At 37.9% G+C, this 19,094-nt stretch overlaps 1 protein-coding gene across 1 annotated transcript in view; it reads right to left on the reverse strand.

The window, feature by feature from the left end:
- Positions 1–19,094, reverse strand: part of ATF7IP2 (activating transcription factor 7 interacting protein 2) — a 39,859-nt gene that overhangs the window by 15,406 nt on the left and 5,359 nt on the right. Inside the window, exons 3-6 of the mRNA XM_087870508.1 lie at positions 18,372–18,506; positions 17,686–17,784; positions 13,701–13,861; positions 5,681–5,683 (exon numbers count right to left, since the gene is read on the reverse strand). Of these exons, the coding sequence (XP_087726634.1) occupies positions 5,681–5,683; positions 13,701–13,861; positions 17,686–17,784; positions 18,372–18,506 (398 nt within the window). The remainder of the gene's footprint in view (positions 1–5,680; positions 5,684–13,700; positions 13,862–17,685; positions 17,785–18,371; positions 18,507–19,094) is intronic.

The raw sequence follows: 19,094 nt of genomic DNA on the forward strand, positions 1-19,094 counted from the left end.
GTCAGTCTCTTTAAATCATGTTCTTACCTTTTAGTACATCTTGTGATTTTTTGTTGAGTGGTGGACATGATGTGTTGGGTAAAAGGACCTGTGATAAACAAGCCTGTAGTAATGCAGGGGTTCCACTAGTCCAATGATTAGCTACTAGTCTTCTAAGTAAGCCTGTGCCCTGGAGTGTGAACTTCACTAGCACTTCTCAGTCACCCACCCCCTTCAGGTGGGACAGATGGCCGGATTCGCTAGCCGTGGGTATTCACTTCCTCCATATGGAAAGCTAGAGGGAGCAGGAGTTGGGATTTCATTCCCCCAGGTAGGTTAAGTTCTAGTAGTAGTTTCTCCCCTAGGACAGGCCTTGTGAAGTACAGAGTGGTCTGGTATATTTCAAAAGGTTCCTTTTGCCAACTGGCTGCTTGCTGCAAGCATGAAGGGATTTTTCTCCAATATTCACTGTCAGGAACTGCTAGAGCTCCTGGAGGGAAAATACAAAATTATGGCCTCTCCCCGGAGTTTTTAACTCTTGATTTGTCTATTCTGAGCCTCCAGCAGTTACAGTTTATGTTTTCCTAAACTGGCACTGGTTCCCAAGGAAGCTTCTGCTTCTGGGTTTCTGCTCCACTTCCCGAATGCCGTGATTACCATTTCTGCCTGTTTGTCTCTCCAATTTGGGGGGGGGGCAGTATTTTGCTCTGTGACCTTACTTCTCTAATGGATCTAAGAAGAGGTGTTGATTTTTTTCAGTTTGTTGAGCTTTTTACTGGTTAGAATGGAGTGATGACTCCGTACGTGCTGGATCACAAATCTGAAATCTTCTTGTAGTTCTGAAGTTAGGTCTTACAGATATTTTGGCAACCTTATCCCTTTGTGTATCATGTTCTTTGACATTATTGTACATAATATTGATTTTAAATTTGAAATTCCAACTGTTTGTTGACTGTATTCAGAACACTATAAATGCATGATTTATATTATATACACAACACACACTACAGAGGAACAGTATGATATACACACACATATACCCTATAGAGAAGCACAGAAAAATATTTTCTATTACCCACGTATTTATAACATCCAGCACTCTTCATCTCTTTTCCTATGCAGAGATCCAAACTTCCATCTGGTTTTATTTTCCTTCTGCCTGTAAAACTTCCTTTAACATTTCTTACAGTGCAGATCCACTGCTGATATGTTTTCCATGCCCCCCCCCACTTTTTTTTTAGTATGAAAATGTCTGTTTTCCCCTAATATCTGAAAGATATTTTCACAGAGTATAGAAATTTTAATGGATAGTTTTTCTTTCAACATTCTAGAGAGGTCTCTGCATTTCAAAACTTGAGCGATGTCTTTTAGTTTGCGTAGTGCATAGCGAGAAGTCTCCTGATCTGTTTTGTTGTTGTTCCTTTCTATGTGACGAGTCTTTTCTCTCTGGCTGCTTTGGAGATTTTCCTGTCACTACTGACTTTCAGCAATCTGATTATGATGTGGTTTTCCTTTATGCTTCTCAACTTTTTTTTTTTAAACATTTATGTGTTTTGAATTTTCACCAAATTTGGAAAAATTTTAGATGTTACATCTTTCCTCCCTCCCCCATCACGGTCTAGTGAAACTCAATGATATATATATTAGACTGCTTGACACTGTTCCAAAGGTCTCTGATGCTCTGTTCATCTTCTTTGTTAGTCTTTTTTCTCCCCATCCCTTTGTCTGAACAATTTCTATTGCTATTCCACTGTCTTTTTAAAAATCAACGATTACCTACTTTGTTGTTAATCCTAATCGATGTACTCTTCACACTTCAGTTATTGTCTTTTTCCTTTCTAGAAGTTCAACTTGGGGTTTTTTTGTTTTTTTTTTTTTTTAACTGCCATTTTCACATTTTTCTTCATATTGTTGGGACATGAACACTAAATCGATAATAGCTGTTTTATGTTTTTGTTGTCCATCAAACATATTGTTTCTAGGTCTGTTTCTAGCATTTCAGTTTTCTCCTTGCTATGAATTATATATTTTGCTACTTTGCATGTCTGGTAATTTATGATTAGATGTCAGACATTGTAAAATTTACACTGTTGAATGATGGATGTTTCATTCTTTCAAAGAGTGCTGGACCATGGGCGCCTGGGTGGCTTAGTTGGTTAGGTGTCTGCCTTCGGCTCGGGTCATGATCTCAGGGTCCTGGGATCGAGCCCTGAGTTGGGCTCCCTGCTCAGCAGGGAACCTGCTTTTCCTTCTCCCTCTGCCTACTGCCCCCCGCCCTTGTGCTCTGTCAAATAAATAAAATCTTAAAAAGAAAAGAAAGAGAGTGGCGGACCATTCTGGCATATACTTAAATGACTCAGGATTACTTGCATCCTTTGTGTCCTTTTAGCTTTCTGGGAATAGGCCCACTGCAGTTTTTAGTCTCGGACTAAGCCAGCCTCACTACAGCTGCACCCACCTAAGGACCCTCTACCTGTTGTTCCATATTATCAGTTTCTTCATTATAGCCAGTGGGAAAGCAAAATGTTCCCAGCCCTGCACAATATCTAAAAAATGTTTGGTCTTCTTTTCAATGGTTCTTTCCCAAGCCTCTTGCTGTTTCACCCCTTTTCATGCAGAGATCTGCATTCAGCCAATGATTCAAGAGGTTCCCTGTGCAGATCATCAGAGCTCTATCTTTACACAGCTTGCCTTCTGCATTGTTCTGCCCCACAAATTCTAGCCAACTCAAACTCCCCAATCTCTGATCTAAATGTAGCAAGACCTCTAGAGGCTGTGTGGGCTCCTCCTGCCCCAGCCCTTTACCTGCAAAATGCCTCCAGGCAGTAAGCTTGAACAATGGTAGGGTGCATTTCACCTGTTTCCCTTCTCCCAGGGAGGGAGTCTCGTGCTCCCTGTTGAACAATGTCCGCACACAATTCTTCTTTTTTAGTTTGGTTTTCTGCTTGTTGACAACAAAAGAACAATTCCTGTAGCAATTAATACTTCCCGGGCAGAAGCAGACATTTCCTACACATTTTAGTTTTGTGAAATCAACTGGTTTTCATGCACATTTTAGAAGATTTATTCTAAAAAAAAAAAAATTCAATAATTTTTTTCCAAATTTATCAAGAGATTCTAATAGCCATTATTTCTGAGTTCAGTAAACAAAAACAAATGTTCAGATCTAAATTTTATCGAGAATATTTCGTTCTATTCTTTTTTGGTCTCTAACAAAACTTAGAAAGTTTATTTTGTATGTATTTTTTTCTACTAGTAATAGTCATCATAGATTGATAACTATATTTATTTTGTTGCTTAACTGTAAGCAATTCTTTTCAGGTGTTCATTACACTAGAGTCAAAATCTCTTATCAATCTCAAAATTCGTCATTTAACATTTCTAAAATATTTCTAATTAAAAAAAAAGGTTTATGTATTTAAGAAATCTCTACCCTCAAGGTGGGGCTCGAACTCATGACCCCCAAGATCAAGAGTCACATTCACATGCTCCTCTGACTGAGCCAACGAGGCATCCAACCAGGCGTCCCGATATTTCTAATATTTTAAGTATTTCTCCTTGCTGCTATAGTACAGCAAATATAGCATTATTTAGGAGTTTAAAAAACCGCAGAAAGACTTTAAAAAGCAGAGTGGAATTTTTGGCTTTCTCATTGGGCTGAGGTGGTAAAGATTGTGATTTGGAACCCACCAAGGTGGAGGGACCGTAGTGAACACGCCAAGCTTTCAGCTGGGAGTCCATAGAGGTCTATGTCTTAAGAGCCACAGTGAACTAACTAGAATAGAAGGATCCTTACCACATTAACAGGCCTCAATTTATACCATTCCCTGAGTAGATGAGGTGACCAGGTCCTACTCAGCCGGAGAGAACGAACCTTGTGTACAGTAAGATGATTTTATTCCAGAGCCTCACCAATTTTTCAGAAATTATCAAGCAAGGCTAAAAGACAGAACCAAATAAGCAGAAACTGACAGAAAAACAACAGGAACAGTTACATAGATGATCCAGATGCTGGGGTTAAAAAACAAGGACATTAAAAGAACTATGATTAATATTTTTAAGAATATTGAGGAAAGATGGATATAGTTAAAACCAGATGGAACATTCATCAGGAAAGTAGAAACTGAAAAAAAAGACTACAATGAAATTAAGAAGTCAATTCATAGAAAGGCACTATCACAAAAGGGGAAAGACTTGGAGTGGAAAAAGATATTTATAGTAAACATATCTGATAAAACAACTTACAACAGGCAACTCCAAGGGAAAACATGCAAAAATCTTAGAGAAACTTCATAAGAGGTATCAGAATGGCTAACTAACATAAAAATGTGCTTAACTGCATTATTAGAAGGAAATACAAATTAACACCAATACCTGATGCTAGAAACATACCAACGTGGCTAAAGCAAAAAAGGCAGGTATTATCAAGCGATGGCAAGGCTATGTTAGAACGAAAACCTCATTATCCTTCCCCCCAGTGGGAATGTAGCTTTGGTATGACCTCCTTGGTGAAGTGTTTGGTAATATCTATTAAGCCTGAAAATACATCTACTCTATGACCTACCAATTCCATGTCCAGGCAAATGTCCAACAGAAACGTATGTACATTCACCAAAAGACACATAAAGGAATGTTCATAGCAGCACTACTCATAATTTCCCCAATCTGCAAACAACCCAGATGCCCATCAACAGCTGTGAAGAAGTAAACTGAGGTATGTTCGTGTGAGGAGCACGACAGCTCCGAGAATGAATAACCTATTGCTGCTAAGCGACAGCAGATGACCCTCACAACACAAAATGCTGGGCAAGAGACAAGACACCAGAGTTCGTTGAGTAGGACTCCTTTTATACAAATGTGAAAACCAAACAGAAACAACTTGCGGTGTTAAAAGTTCAGATAGCGGTTACTTAGGTTGGTGTGGTAGGGGTGGGACTGATTAGTGACTAGAGGTGAGGCGTGAGGCAGACTAGATACCACCGATTTGATCTGGGAGATATTTACAAAACGTGTTTGTCAAAACTTGCCAAGCAATACACTTTTTGTTTGTGCATTTCTCAGTGGGCATTATGTCAATTAACTTTATTTAAAAAATTATATATATATATATATGGGGTGTGTTTGTGTATGTAAAGTTGTTCATACTTACCCCAAGAAATTAATCTATCTGCAAACTAAAGATAGAAATTCTGTGAGCATTTAATGATACATTACTTTTATAAAATTGTTCCACTGATTGCTACCAATGATGGCTGGTTTTCTTTTTTTTTAAGATTTATTTATTAATTTTAGAGACAGAGAGCAAGCGGGGAATGGGGGGGACAAAGGGAGAGGGAGAGAGAATCTCAGGCAGACTCCCTGCTAAGCTTGGAGCCCAATGGGGGGCTAGATCCCATGATCCTGAGATCATGACCTGAGCCAAAATCAAGTCAGATGCTTAACCAACTGAGCCACCCAGGTGCCCCAACCGTGGCTGTGTTTTAAATGAACCATATCTGGGAGGAAAACTGGAGACACTGATGACCTTCATGTCCATCTGGATATACGTAACTTATGTTCTTACCTTAGAGAAAAATTTGTGTCTAAAATTAGTAATTACAATTCTCCAGATAAGGTTAAAATATAGTAATTTAAGGTCATGGGTACTGGAGACAAACTTGCCTGGGTCTAAATCCACTGGTGGCTTTAATGGCTTCGCCACTTACTAGCTGAGTGTTTTGGGGGCAAGAAACTCTGCCTTGGTTTCTTCATCTATAAAAGAGGGAGAAGTTTCATAAGATTAAATTAATGTTAATGAAGAATGAGTAGGAAGGAGCACCAGCAACACTGTGGAAATTTCTTAAAATATTGTGGCTGGTAACTGCTCTTCCCCTTTGATCTCTACAAATAGTTCTTCACCTGAAGCTCAATGCCAGACTTATGCTTCAGACATAATTGATGTTTCATTCAATCAACATTGGTGAAACAGTCCGTCCCTGGGTGCCTTATACCTTGATGCTTCCTTCATCTTTGGAAATGATTGCACATAAAGGCATTTTCTTCCTGTTTAAGCAAGTTCCTTTTCTTGAAACTTGTGTTGTGGTCCATAAGGCTTCTCTTCTATGAGCTTCTTCAGCTCAGCAGTTACTGCCTTCCCCTTTTCCTACACATTCTCAAAAGAAAAATGTTTGAACTTCTAAATCCAACCATTACTACAGACACAAAGTTGTGGCACTAATTCTTTTTTTTTTTTTTTAAGATTTTATTTATTCATTTGACAGGATAGAGACAGCCAGCGAGAGAGGGAACACAAGCAGGGGGAGTGGGAGAGGAAGAAGCAGGCTCATAGCGGAGGAGCCCGATGTGGGGCTCGATCCCAGAACGCCGGGATCATGCCCTGAGCCGAAGGCAGACGCTTAACCGCTGTGCCACCCAGGCGCCCCTGTGGCACTAATTCTTTCGATGCTTGGGGTTAACAGAAAAAAACACTTATAAAACCTCCTAGCTTTCTCTAGAGCTGTAATAGCAGTGAGAACAACATGTTTTTGCTCTCTTTTTAAAAGTTCCTTTATTTTCTTAAATATTTTTTGAAAATTTTTAAATAAACTCTACGTATAAAGAAGTATATAAGCTGCTACATCGAACAGCTACGATGGAGCCCCCTACACCTGAACAATTTGAGAAGTTATTATTTTTAAAAATGTTAAGAAATGTAACTTTATGTATTTGCATGACATATATCTGTTTGAAGACACCAGAAAGCGGTGGTAGAAGCTAGGACTTAAGGAACTAAGCTCCCAGAGAGAAAGAGGGTATACAGAAGTGGGCTAGACACTTGCCACTGATGCTCCTCTTACGGCATCTGTCAACTAAACATTCAGGAGTACTGAAAAGCCAAGCAGAAGGTGGCTGATATCACAGTGGACAGTACTCGGGAGATAAAAATTGGAATATACACCCAGCAACAGAGGGGGAACCACAGGAAACACCTGTCTTTCTGGAGGAAGTCTTAGAGGGCTCTGCCAGAGGATGGAGTAAAAATCAGAACAGACCAAGTCTTATAAAGGCTGCAAAGAAGCCTCCGTTCTGCTCAATTCCTGGTTAGATTAAAGTATGTCATTTAATGTAATGGCTGAAAATATAAGCATTTATTATCTCAGTTTCTGTGGGTACTACAGTATGGAGCAGTACGGTTGGGGGTTTTGGCTCAGGATCTGTCATGAGGCTACAGTCAGGATGACGGCAGCAGCTGCAGTCATCTGAAGGCTCAACGAGGGCTGAAGGTCCTGCTTCCAAAATGGTTTACTCACATGGCTGTTGGCAGGGTGCCTCACCATGTGGGATTCTGCACAGGCTGCTTGATGTCCTCTAGTAAACTATGCTTGTTGCCATGTTAATATGGCAGTAAACTTGCCCCAGAGCAAGCAATCCAAGAGAAAGAAAGGAAGCTATGATGCTTTTTATGATCTAGTTACATATTGCCACTTTTGCCATATTCTATTTGCTGTCACTAAGTATAGCCCAACACAAAAATCAAACTCCACTTTTTTAAAGGAAGAGTATATCAAAGAATGTGTGCCTATATTTTAAAACCATCAACAGAGCCTATGTCCCTCTCTCTGCGGCCTGCCAGAGTACAGGGTGAATCTACTCTGATGGAAGAGAACATCATTTAGAATCTCTACAATTTTCAATACACAGTGTCCGAGATTCAAACAAGTAATTAGCAGTTATAATAAGAAACAGGACAAAGATTAAAGAACAGCAAATAGAAACAGAACTCAAAGTGACCTGGATACAAGGGTCACAAGAAATGGATCAGAAAATGACAGTGATTAAAATGTTCAACACATGGACAAGACGAAGAATTTCACCAGAGAATCTCTATCTGTAGAAAAGAATACAACGACGGCGAGCCTGCGTGGCTCAGTCAGCTAAGAGTCCGCCCGCCTCCTGATTTCAGCTCAGGTCATGATCTCAGGGCTGTGAGATCGAGATCCATGTCAGGCTCAGCTCTGGGTGTGGAGCCTGCCTAAGATTCCCTCGTCCCTTCTCCCTTTGTCCCCCCCGCCCCATGCATGCACACGCCCTTTCTCTCTAAAAAAATAAAAAGAATAAAATGGAAAGGGGTAACCGAAAATTAAGCAAACCGAAATTAACAATTCCATACATGGGTTTAACAGCCACTTGGATCCAGCTGAAGAGAGGATTCATCAACTGGAGAACAGTTTGTAGAAAACATCCAGACTGAAGGATGGTGTGTGGGGAAGCATGTAATTGGAATACTGAAGGGGAGAAGAGACGGAATGGTGCTGAAGGAAAATCTGAAGAGAGAACGGCTAAGAATTTTCCAAAGATAATGGAAGACATAAAACCAGATTCATGAACAACGTGAGCCCCAATCAAGATAACTTAAAAAACAAACCCTAAACCCAAGCCCCCACAGCTAGCATCGTATAGTATACTAATGAAAACCGAAGTGAAGGAGGAGGTCTTAAAAGCAGAAATACGGGCATTATCTTCAACGAAGCCACAATAAGACTGAAGCTAACTTTTCAACAGAAATTACAGAAATCAAAAGACATGTAATGACATCTTGAAAGTTCTGAAAGGAAATAACTACCTACAATTCAATACTCATGTTAAAGTATCCTTTAAAAAAAAGACAAAATGGAATTATTTCCAGACCAAAAAAACCTGACAGACTTTATCTTGAGCAAAACTAAAAAAAGAAATAACAACGTTCTTCAGGCAGAAGGAAAACTTTCCCAGGTAGAAAGGTGGAAATACAGGCAGAAATGAAGAGCAACAGAAGGGGTAAATAGGTGGATAACTCTAAATGAATAATGACTGTACAAGATAGTGGTATCATCTTGTGAGATTTAAAATACAGCTGACCTTGAACAACAAGGGTTTGAACTGTGCAGGTCCACTTACACATGAATTTTCTTCAATAAATAAGGTATAGTACTCTTAAGTGTATTTTCTCTTATGATTTTTAATAATCTTTTCTCTAGGTATCCTTATTATAAAAATATAGTATATAATATACAGCATATACAAAATGTTTAATTGACTGTTTATGTTATCAGTAAGGCTTCCAGTCAACAGTAGACTATTAATAGTTAAATTTGGGGGGAGTCAAAAGTTATGCATGAATTTTTGACCATGAGGGGTCAATGCTCAATGACATTGTTCGATGGTCAACTGTAATGTGAAATTAAAATTTGTGAAAACACAAAAGATGGAGGGGGAGCGGTAAATGTTATAGGATTCTAAGGTCAAGCGTTACCTACAAAATGGCAAAAGTAGTAATTCCTATTGGATTCTAATTGCTAGAGCCAAGAATCCAAATCATGATTTTTAGGACAATTTCTAAAGAAATAATAAAAGATGTGTAATTAACAAGGTAATGGGGAAAGAAAAAAAAAGGATTAATTCAAAAGAAGGCTGAAATAGACACACAGACACAAACAGGGGAAAGGCCCATAAAATAGATGGGATAAAAGAAAACAAGTAGTTCTGAACTCACATATTTCAGTAGGATTACACCAAACATAAACTAAATTTTCTAATGAATAGATAACTATTTCCGAATTGGATTAAAAGCACATGCGTAGTTTAATAAATAATTATTAGGCATGTAGCCACCACTCAGGTAAAATCATTTTATATGACCAGCACTTCAGAAACCCACATGCCTCTATCCTGTATCCCAAATCTCCTCCGTAAATAGCATCTGTAGTGCTAATTTCTTTGTTTTAGTCTTTAGATTTACCATCTACCCTTGATTTCCTGTATAATTTATTTTTTTTCTGGCTATCTCTGACCCTTATTGGAATGGAATCCTACTGTTTGAGTCTGCTTTTCCAGGATATTTTTGCGGGAGTTAACTCGTTCTGCTGCATGTGACTGCAGTTCTTCCACTGCCACTAATATACAGAATTCCACTGTATGGATTTACTGCAATTTATTTTTCTTTTCAGCTGGAGATGGGCTTTTTGTCCTTCTAATTTTCAAAGATTATGGAAAATGCTAATACACATGCCTCCACATATATCCTCGTGCACCCTTAGAGGGCACGTATCAAAGGATGGGGCTGTGAGGTCAAAGGATAGTCAGATCTTCAATATTTTTAGATAAGGCCAAATATTTTCTAAAGCATTATACCAATTTACTCTTCTAACAACAAAAATGTTGTTAAATAAAATCAGTTCCCTTTATTTCAAAACCTCATCAATATACCTGGTATTGTCAAATTTTAAAATGTTTTACTTCTCCTTACTGGATTCTGAAAAGGTATCTCACTGGGGCTTTAATTTGCATTTCCCTGATTACTAATGTAGATGAGCACCTTTTCAGCTGTTTATTATTGGTCATTTGGAATTCCTCTTTTGTGAAGTAGATGTACAAGTCTTTAGCCCATTTTTCTTTTGTATTATCTGGCTTTTACTCATTGATTTGAAGTTCTTTCTATATACTCTGGTATTAGGTCCATAGAGGTTCTGTGTGCTGCAAGTGTCTTCTCCCACTTGATGGCCTGTCTTCTCACTAAAATTATTGTGGCTTGAGAGAAGTTTCTTTCTTTCTTTTTTTTTTTTTTTTAAGATTTTATTTATTTATTTGACAGAGAGATCGGCAGCGGGAGAGGGAACACAAGCAGGGGGAGTGGGAGAGGGAGACGCAGGCTTCCCGCCGAGCAGGGAGCCCGATACGGGGCTTGATCCCAGAACGCTGGGATCATGACCTGAGCCGAAGACAGACGCTTAATGACTGAGCCACCCAGACGCCCCTTGAGAGAAGTTTCCAATTTGAATAGGGTAAAATGGATCAATTTTTTTTTTTTTATTGCAAAGGTATTTGTGTTTTAAGAAATACTTTCTTATGCCAAGTTCAGGAGGACGTTCTATATTACCTTCTAAAAGCTTTGTAATTTTCCTTTGAGTTCCTTAATCCACAGAAGATTGATTTTTATGTGCAGTCTACATAGAGATCCAATGTCTTTTCTATTTTCCTCAACATGAATAGCAAAGTAACTGCACCGTTTTCTAGAAGTCAATCATTTCCCAAATGGTGTGACATACAGTCTCCATCACATACCACATATACATATGTGCCTGGGCTTCTGGATTCTCCGTCATGCTGCTCTATTTGTCAACCACTTGAATTGAGTAATATCACATTATTCTAACTGCTGTTGTTTTGTAGTGTCCTGACATCTGATGGCAAATTCCTTCCTTTTTGTTTCTGTAGTTGATGGATATCTTGGTCTCTTAATCCACTGTATTTACATACACATTTTAGAATCGATCAGCTTGTCAAGTTCCACAAAATTACACACTGGAAAACTGACTGAAATTGCATTCTATAAATTAATTTGAACAAAAGTCAAATCATTCTATAAATACTGCATTGTTCAACCCATAAACATGTTCATTTTTCCAATGAACTCTTCCTTAATATCTCTCAAAGTTTTATAATTTTCTTCAGTTATTACATGTCTTGTTAAGTGTATTCCTAGGCTTGATACTACTGTATTGGTAGCATATCTTTTAAAAATGTCTTTTAATTCCCTAATTGTATCTCATATACAAGAATATAATTTCTTATGTATTTGAGATTGGCAATTTTATTAACTTCTTGTTAATCCTAACAATTGACCCGTAAGTTACTTTGGATTCCCTACATCATATACCTACCCCAGTCATCCAAGAACAGTAATGATATTTCTTCCTTCTTTTCCAATCCTTTCTGTATTGACCTCTTTCTCTTTCATTAGCCAAGAGATCCAGTATAATGTTAAAGTGGTGAGAGCAGGCTTCCTTCTACTTTGTATCTCAAAGGAAATACTTCTGATATTTGACCATCAGATCTGTTTTAGGGTTTTTGTAGATACTCCTTACCAGAGTAAGGAAGTTACCTCCCTATTCCAACTTTGCAAAGAATTTGTTTTTAATCATAAACAGGTTACTTTATCAAATCCTATCTCTATTGTGAGTTAATAATGATTCTTGCTCTGGCAAATTACATTAACTGATTTTTTATTATTGAACCAATCTTGTAGCATTCCTGAGACAATCTTTTATAGATTGTTGAACTTGGCTTTACTAGCATCTTGTTTAGGATATCTGCATCTATTTCATGGGTAAAAATGGACTGTAATTTTCCATTTCTGTAAAATGTTAAAATTGATTTTAATATCAGAATATCATAATTATACTAGATTTTAGTATCTACTCTCATAAAACAAACTGAAAAATATTCCCTCTTTATTTTTCTGGAAGTTTGTTTAAAACTGGTGTTGTTTCTTTCTTCCGTGTTTTATAAAACTCACCACTGAATCCAGCCATCAGGGTTAAGTTGTATACACTTGTTATTAGCATGGCTGCCTGGGACAGGTTTCATGAACTGCACGTTCTCCCTTCATTATAGCACATAAGGCAGACTGTTCATATCATAGATAGAAGCCACTGATAACTTTGGCATATTAGTAATCTACAAAATGCTATCTTAATGGGGTCTTCACTTTTTCACTTTTATCACTAGCATTTTATTTTTCTTTTTTGTCACTGAATGAGTTTCAGCACACAGCTTAAGAGTGGTAACAACAAATACCGAGATGTGACTCTTGCATTCACAAACTAAATAAATGCCTTCTTTATAGCAGCGTCCTGGCTCAAAACTAAAATGCAGGACTCAGTATCATGCAATATTAGGATTTCTTCTGAAGAGTCAAAACTGCATGTAAATTCCCCCAAATCAAGGATCTGCAAATGGTATAGATTTGTAATGTGTCTCCTTCATTTTGTGGCCTCCTTGAGTACGCATAGCGATTTGGGGAAAGGGTGGTGTTCTTCAAATAATTCCTTATTTTTGGTTATGTATTTTTCTCTTTTTAAAAGCTGGAGTATAATTTAACATATAAAAGGAAAACCTGAAGATATCTTAAGGAGTTAATGTTAAGAATAAATAAATAATACTATAAAGCTCCAAACCTTGCAAATCACCAGACCAAAGAAAAGAATCCATAAAAATGGTCCTCCCCCAATATTTGGCTAGGCAGGAATCACCAATCATGTTTCTTTGTTAAACTAAATGACTTTTTCCCTACCAGCCCTGAATCTTTAAGACTAGATCAGAGGTTAGGTGTCTTGGTTGCTTTTCGACTCAATGAGGCAAATAAATTAACCTGTTCACGGTAATATGAAGTTATCATGATTCATGACAATGCTGTCATCCTGTAGGAATCGAATACTTTTAGGCACTTTTTTCCTACTCTTACTTTCCTAGCCTTACTCTTCTCTGTAACTTTTGTAAGCCGCTGTTTTATAGGACCTTGACTTTTCCATGTTTAGAACACAAAGCACAGGAAGGATCAAGCGATCACTCCGATTACCGTACCAAAGATGGAACACACCACAACGGAAAACCCACTCCCCTGGTCGATTCAAAATTTTATTTAGTACTGTTTTTTTTTTTTTTTTTAAGTAAACTCTACCCCAGTGTGAGGCTCAAACCCACTACCCAGAGGATCGAGGGTCGCATGCTCTATGGACTGACCCAGGCAGGCACCCCTATTTAGTACTTTTAAAACAACGATTAAAGCGCTGGATAACTAATTCCATTCCTTCATAACAGACAAGAATGAATATGAACTTTTAAGCTGCTTCATTCTTAACTGAGAAACTGTATGTTTACAAGTACAGTTAGAGAACTTTATGCAGTTTTGTAGAAAGGCCTACCTTTCCGAAACAGCCTCATCGTGATTCCTTGATAAATTAACCTTTTCATCCGCTTTTTCTAAAGGGTTGGAAGGTTCAGAGCTCACAGAAGTCTGTCGTTCATCGGGACTACTGATTGACTCTGGATTCTTTTCCAAATTCATGGTCTCTGAATTTGTAACCTGTTAATTGGGTGAAGAAAAAGCAGTTAAAGGGAGTGTTACCATTTGTGTTCTTCCACACAAAATTGATAGGTAAAATTTCACTTGGAAAATGTTCTCAAAATATTCTTGAATACATATGGCAAAACATATGTTAAATTATATGTATTTCAATGGCACATGACAATGCCTGCAGTGTCTTTGCCAAAATGAATTTTAAAAATACCTCTAAGAAATAAAAATAATGATAGTACAAATCAACTTCCTAGCTTGGGTGAAAAGGAAAAACACACAGCTAAGAACTTAGACAACATTTTATTCCTATTAGACTAAGTTTTAGGAACTCAGAAACATTAGACTGTAACAAGCACACTTTTACTTTCATCACACACCTAATAATGGTGAAGAGAAGAAATAAATCCAATTTCCAACTTCTTCTTACAGTTGATGAGCTTTGTTTAAAACTTGGAAGTTGAAACACTTAGACCATGCTTTGGTTGAGAATGTGCAGTTTAAAAAAATATGTCTATATTAATGCAGAAGGGTCAAACTGACTGCCCAACTCATGAGCTTTTCTGGTGGATAACATGAACAAAGATGCCCATAGGCAAAGGCAGAATTCTGAAATGTTATTACGGTTGCAGATTCTTTATGTAGAAATAGGTTCTAACAACATTTGGAAAACAATAGTAAAAAATATTTGGTATCCTTTCAGTTCCAGGACAAAGTGGCTCACTTTCCCCTGCTACTCTCATCTAAGCATAATGAAAAACCCTGGAGATAATTCAACAGATAAACACAAAATGCCTCTGAAAGGTGGCAAGAAAAGGCCAGGATGCCTGAGGATCTTGAGATTGCAGACAGAAAGCACAGTGAGCTCCCTCAGTGTTCTTTTATTATCCATATATCCTACACAATGGGTGCCACAAATGCCAGGGACTCGTCCTTCTCCCCAGGCCTAGAGCAGGGGTGGCTGAACCTCTACTCCACACCTGCAAAATCAGCAGCCATACTGGGGCAGCAGTGGACCTAACTGGCTGCAGTCACCGTATTGGCAAAGCCCAGCCAGGGACCAAACCCCAGGACTCCACAGCTGAAACAGCAGTGAGACTATCATCCCTCATTTGGGACAGCCATGGGCAAGGATTACTGAAGCATCAGCGTTGCTGGCAGGGCTACATCCTTTCTGGAGGCTTCAGGGGAGTGTTTCCTTTTTTCCAGCTTCTAGAAGCTACCAGAATTCCTTGGCGCATAGCCCCTTCCTCCTTCTTCAATGCAATCATTCCAACCTCTGCTTCCATTGTCCCATCTCTTTCTTCTGCCTTTGACCTTCCTGATTCCTTTTTGTAAGGACCCTTGTGATTACACTGAGCCCACCAGGATAATTTCCCCATCTGTGAGCTTCTTTTAACACAAAAAGTAACATAGGGTTCTGGGGGTTAATTCATGGAAATCTTTTGTGGGTCATTATTCACCATTATCAACCACTGTGGCAAAATTAACACAAAAGTGACATTTATACAACATTACATCCAACATTCAAGTGTACATGGAACATTCACCAAGGAAGGGAAAGCATATCTTGGGCTATAAAGTAAGTGTCAACTCTCAAGACAGAAATTTTACACAGTATGTTCTCTGATCAAAATGAAATTAGATATCAATAAAAATAAGATACTTAGAAAGGTCCCAAATGTTTGGAAATTAAACACACACTTCTAAATAACCCATGGGTCAAAGAATAATACCACAAGAGAAGTTATAAATTATTTTCAACTAAAGAAAACCAAATGGGCACCTAGGTGGCTCAGTCGGTTAAGCATCTGCCTTCGGCTCAGGTCATGATCCAGGGGTCCTGGGATCGAGTCCCCCATTGGGCTCCCTGCTCAGCCGGAGTCTGCTTCTCCCTCTCCCTCTGCCCATCCCTCTGCTTGTGCTGTCTCTTTCTCAAATAAATAAAATCTTAAAAAAAAATACAGTACATCAAAGATTATAATCTCTGTAGTCAGAAGTGCAATGTCCAGGGGTGCTCGAATGGCTCAGCTGGTTAACTGTCTAGCTCTTGGTTTCAGCTCAAATCATGATCTCATAGGTCATGAGACTGAGCCCCAAATTGGGCTCCATGTTCACCGGGGATGAGATGCTCTCCCTCTGCCCCTCCCCCCACTCAGACATGCTCATGCACTCTCTCTAAATAAATAATTTTTAAAAAGATTTTATTTATTTGTCAGAGAGCAAGCACAAGCAAGGGGAGAGGCAGGCAGAGCAGGCAGAGGGAGAAGCAGGCTCCTCACTGAGCAAGGAGCCCCATGGGGAACTCGATCCCAGGACCCCGGGATCATGACCTGAGCCAAAGGCAGCCACTTAACCAACTGAGCCACCCAGGCGTCCCTCTAAATAAATAAATTGTAAAAAAAAAAAAAAAAAAAAAAAAAAAAAAAAAAAACAAAACAAAAACATCTAATCACTGAGAAGATGCTTAGAAAATGCTTGGGAAAGCAGTGCTTAGAAGGAAATTCAAAGCTTTAAATGCTTTCTAGTAGAAAAGAAGATTAAAAATTAATGTTCTTTCTCTCTTAAGGACCTGGAAAAAGAATAAGTTATATCCAATGTAAGTAAAAGGAAAGGAATTATAAAAAACAGAAAAGAGACAAGGAAGAGAGACTAAGATTTTTAAAACCCTAGTCAAGACTGATCAAGAAAAAAAACAGATTATTGGTATCAGAAATGAAACAGTATATCCCTCTAGATCTACAAATATTAAAAGGGCAGAAAAATTTTGTCAATAATTTGTCAACAAATTCAACAACTTAGATAGAAGAGACACATTTTTTGTGAAGATAACTTTCAAAACTGATATGAGAGGAAATAGAAAAATCCAAATTGCCCCTTACCTATTAAGGAATTGAATTTCAAGAAAAAGTCTTCCTACAAAGAAAGCTCCTTGCCCAGATAGTCTTCAGAGATGGATTCTATCAAACATTTAAGGAAGTAAAAAGATCTTACACAGACTTTCAGAAAACAGGGGACGGAATGCTTCCCAATTCATTTACTGAGGCTAGCATAAATATGACACACCAAAGCAACTAGACTGCAAGAAAAAAGTCAGTGAATGTATACTGAAGACTATATTCAAATTTTACATAGAAAATATAAATGGATACCAAACTCTAATGATACCCCTGCTGCTGCAAAGTGCATTTTGATACAAAAAAATAGTATTTATGAATGTACCAAATATAAAGATGGCTTAGGAGATGAACAGACAGGTATAGGACAAAAATAAACATATTAAAATAGTAAAGGTAGAATTTAGGTGCTCTGTATACAAATGTTCCCTGTAAAATTTTGTCAGCTTTGCTGTAGTATCTGTTTGAAACTTTTTATCATGAGAAAACAGTGGGGTCACAAATCACCCCGCTACTCACTCGATGAAAGACATGCAAGTAGCACTGACTTCTGGCCACCTGAGGGCATCCTCTCCAGAGCCAGCCTCACAGGGACATTCTAAATATAAATTTTTCTTGGGGCGCCTGGGTGGCACAGCGGTTGGGCGTCTGCCTTCGGCTCGGGGAGTGATCCCGGCGTTGTGGGATCGAGCCCCACATCAGGCTCTTCTGCTATGAGCCTGCTTCTTTCTCTCCCACTCCCCCTGCTTGTGTTCCCTCTCTCGCTGGCTGTCTCTATCTCTGTCGAATAAATAAATAAAATCTTTAAAAAATATATATATATAAATTTTTCTTTAAAGCCTTCTTCATTTGGAAATATATTTCCTATCTTAAAACCCAACTACCTATAATGGTGGATCAATGAGGCAATTAAAACTTGCATGTGTTTATACCAACCTTACAGGCTGTATTACTGGTTAATACATTTGGTTCCAAGCAATTCTTTTGAGATTGCAATACTGCTTTAATACGTCTTTGAAGTTTTGATATTTTTGCCTAGAAGAAAAAGAGAAAAACAAATACAAAACCAGAGTACTAAATAATATATAGAGGTGGAGGGAAAACTATGTATCTGCCAAACCAGTCTCGTAAGACTTAGGCATCCACACAAATAAATGAGAAATTCTTATATAAGCAAAGATTTACGTCATGTTTGATGCCAGTATGACATACAAGAATGGAAGATAAAAACATCAAACTTTTAATTGAGCCACAATAAAATTAATGTTGGTAGAAACACCAATCAGCAAGTAACCCTAGAAGATTAGAACAAAACAAAAACCCCGGGACGAACACACTGTACAAGCTCTAATACAGAATATATTTTGAATTAAAAGAAACTGCCCATATATTAAGCCTGTCAATTGACAGAGAATAACTGATAACAGAAGAACACAGAATAATATTTCCAAAAGTATTTCACAAGGGCCAATATTGCTAATAAACTCTACTACCTACGGAACAGTACATCAGGCTTGTGCTCAAGGATCAGACTTGGGTCTGTTTTCTTGTTTTCCTTTCCTAACCTGTAAAATATCACCAAATTCTACTTGAAAAGAAATCAAATGAAATGAGAAACTTACGAAGAGTTCATCAGCTATTGCTTCATGCTTATTCCTGCACTGCGTCTTCCCAATGCGTTCAGTCAATTCTTTCAGCTTATTATCAAATAGTTTGTAATTTATACTACAGATCTCCTGTCGAATCAAATGTTTGACCTAGAATTTTAAAATAAAAACCAGAACACCCCACATTTCAAATTTAAAAGCAATTTTATTTTCTACTCCTTAAAAATAGCTTTGTTCTTTTCTGGATTTACTGTAACCGATAAAATATACATTTTCACATTTTTATGTTTATATTACCAGAAATTTGAATATCAAATTTAGCAAAACACACCCAGTATCTAAATATATGGATATGTTAGAACATAAATTTTATTCTCCCAGGGCTAATTTTCATTTCCTACAGTTTCAGCTGAATTCCATAATACATATTAAAGGAAAGGTAAAAGCCTATATTGCACTTATATTTTTTAATGAGCATAATTGAAACCAAGTATTCCATAAAAAGGAACTCCACTTATCTGAAAGCCAGAGCCCAGTGAAAACGGTTGGTTGGTCTACAGTGGATATGAAACAAATGACGAAAGTCTGAGCCTTGACCCAGCCATTAACAAAGCTGTATGACCTCTGGGAAGTCACAACACCTCTCAGCTTCATCTTCCTTTTCCACATGTGGGTAGGTAATACAACGTTGAACATGTGATGTTCATAGGATTTTTATAAGAGTATAAAAGGTTAATA

Source organism: Ursus americanus, chromosome 2 (assembly GCF_024610735.1).
Source record: "Ursus americanus isolate L20-20 chromosome 2, mUrsAme1.1.p, whole genome shotgun sequence".
In the NCBI taxonomy this organism is placed as follows: Eukaryota; Metazoa; Chordata; class Mammalia; order Carnivora; family Ursidae; genus Ursus; species Ursus americanus.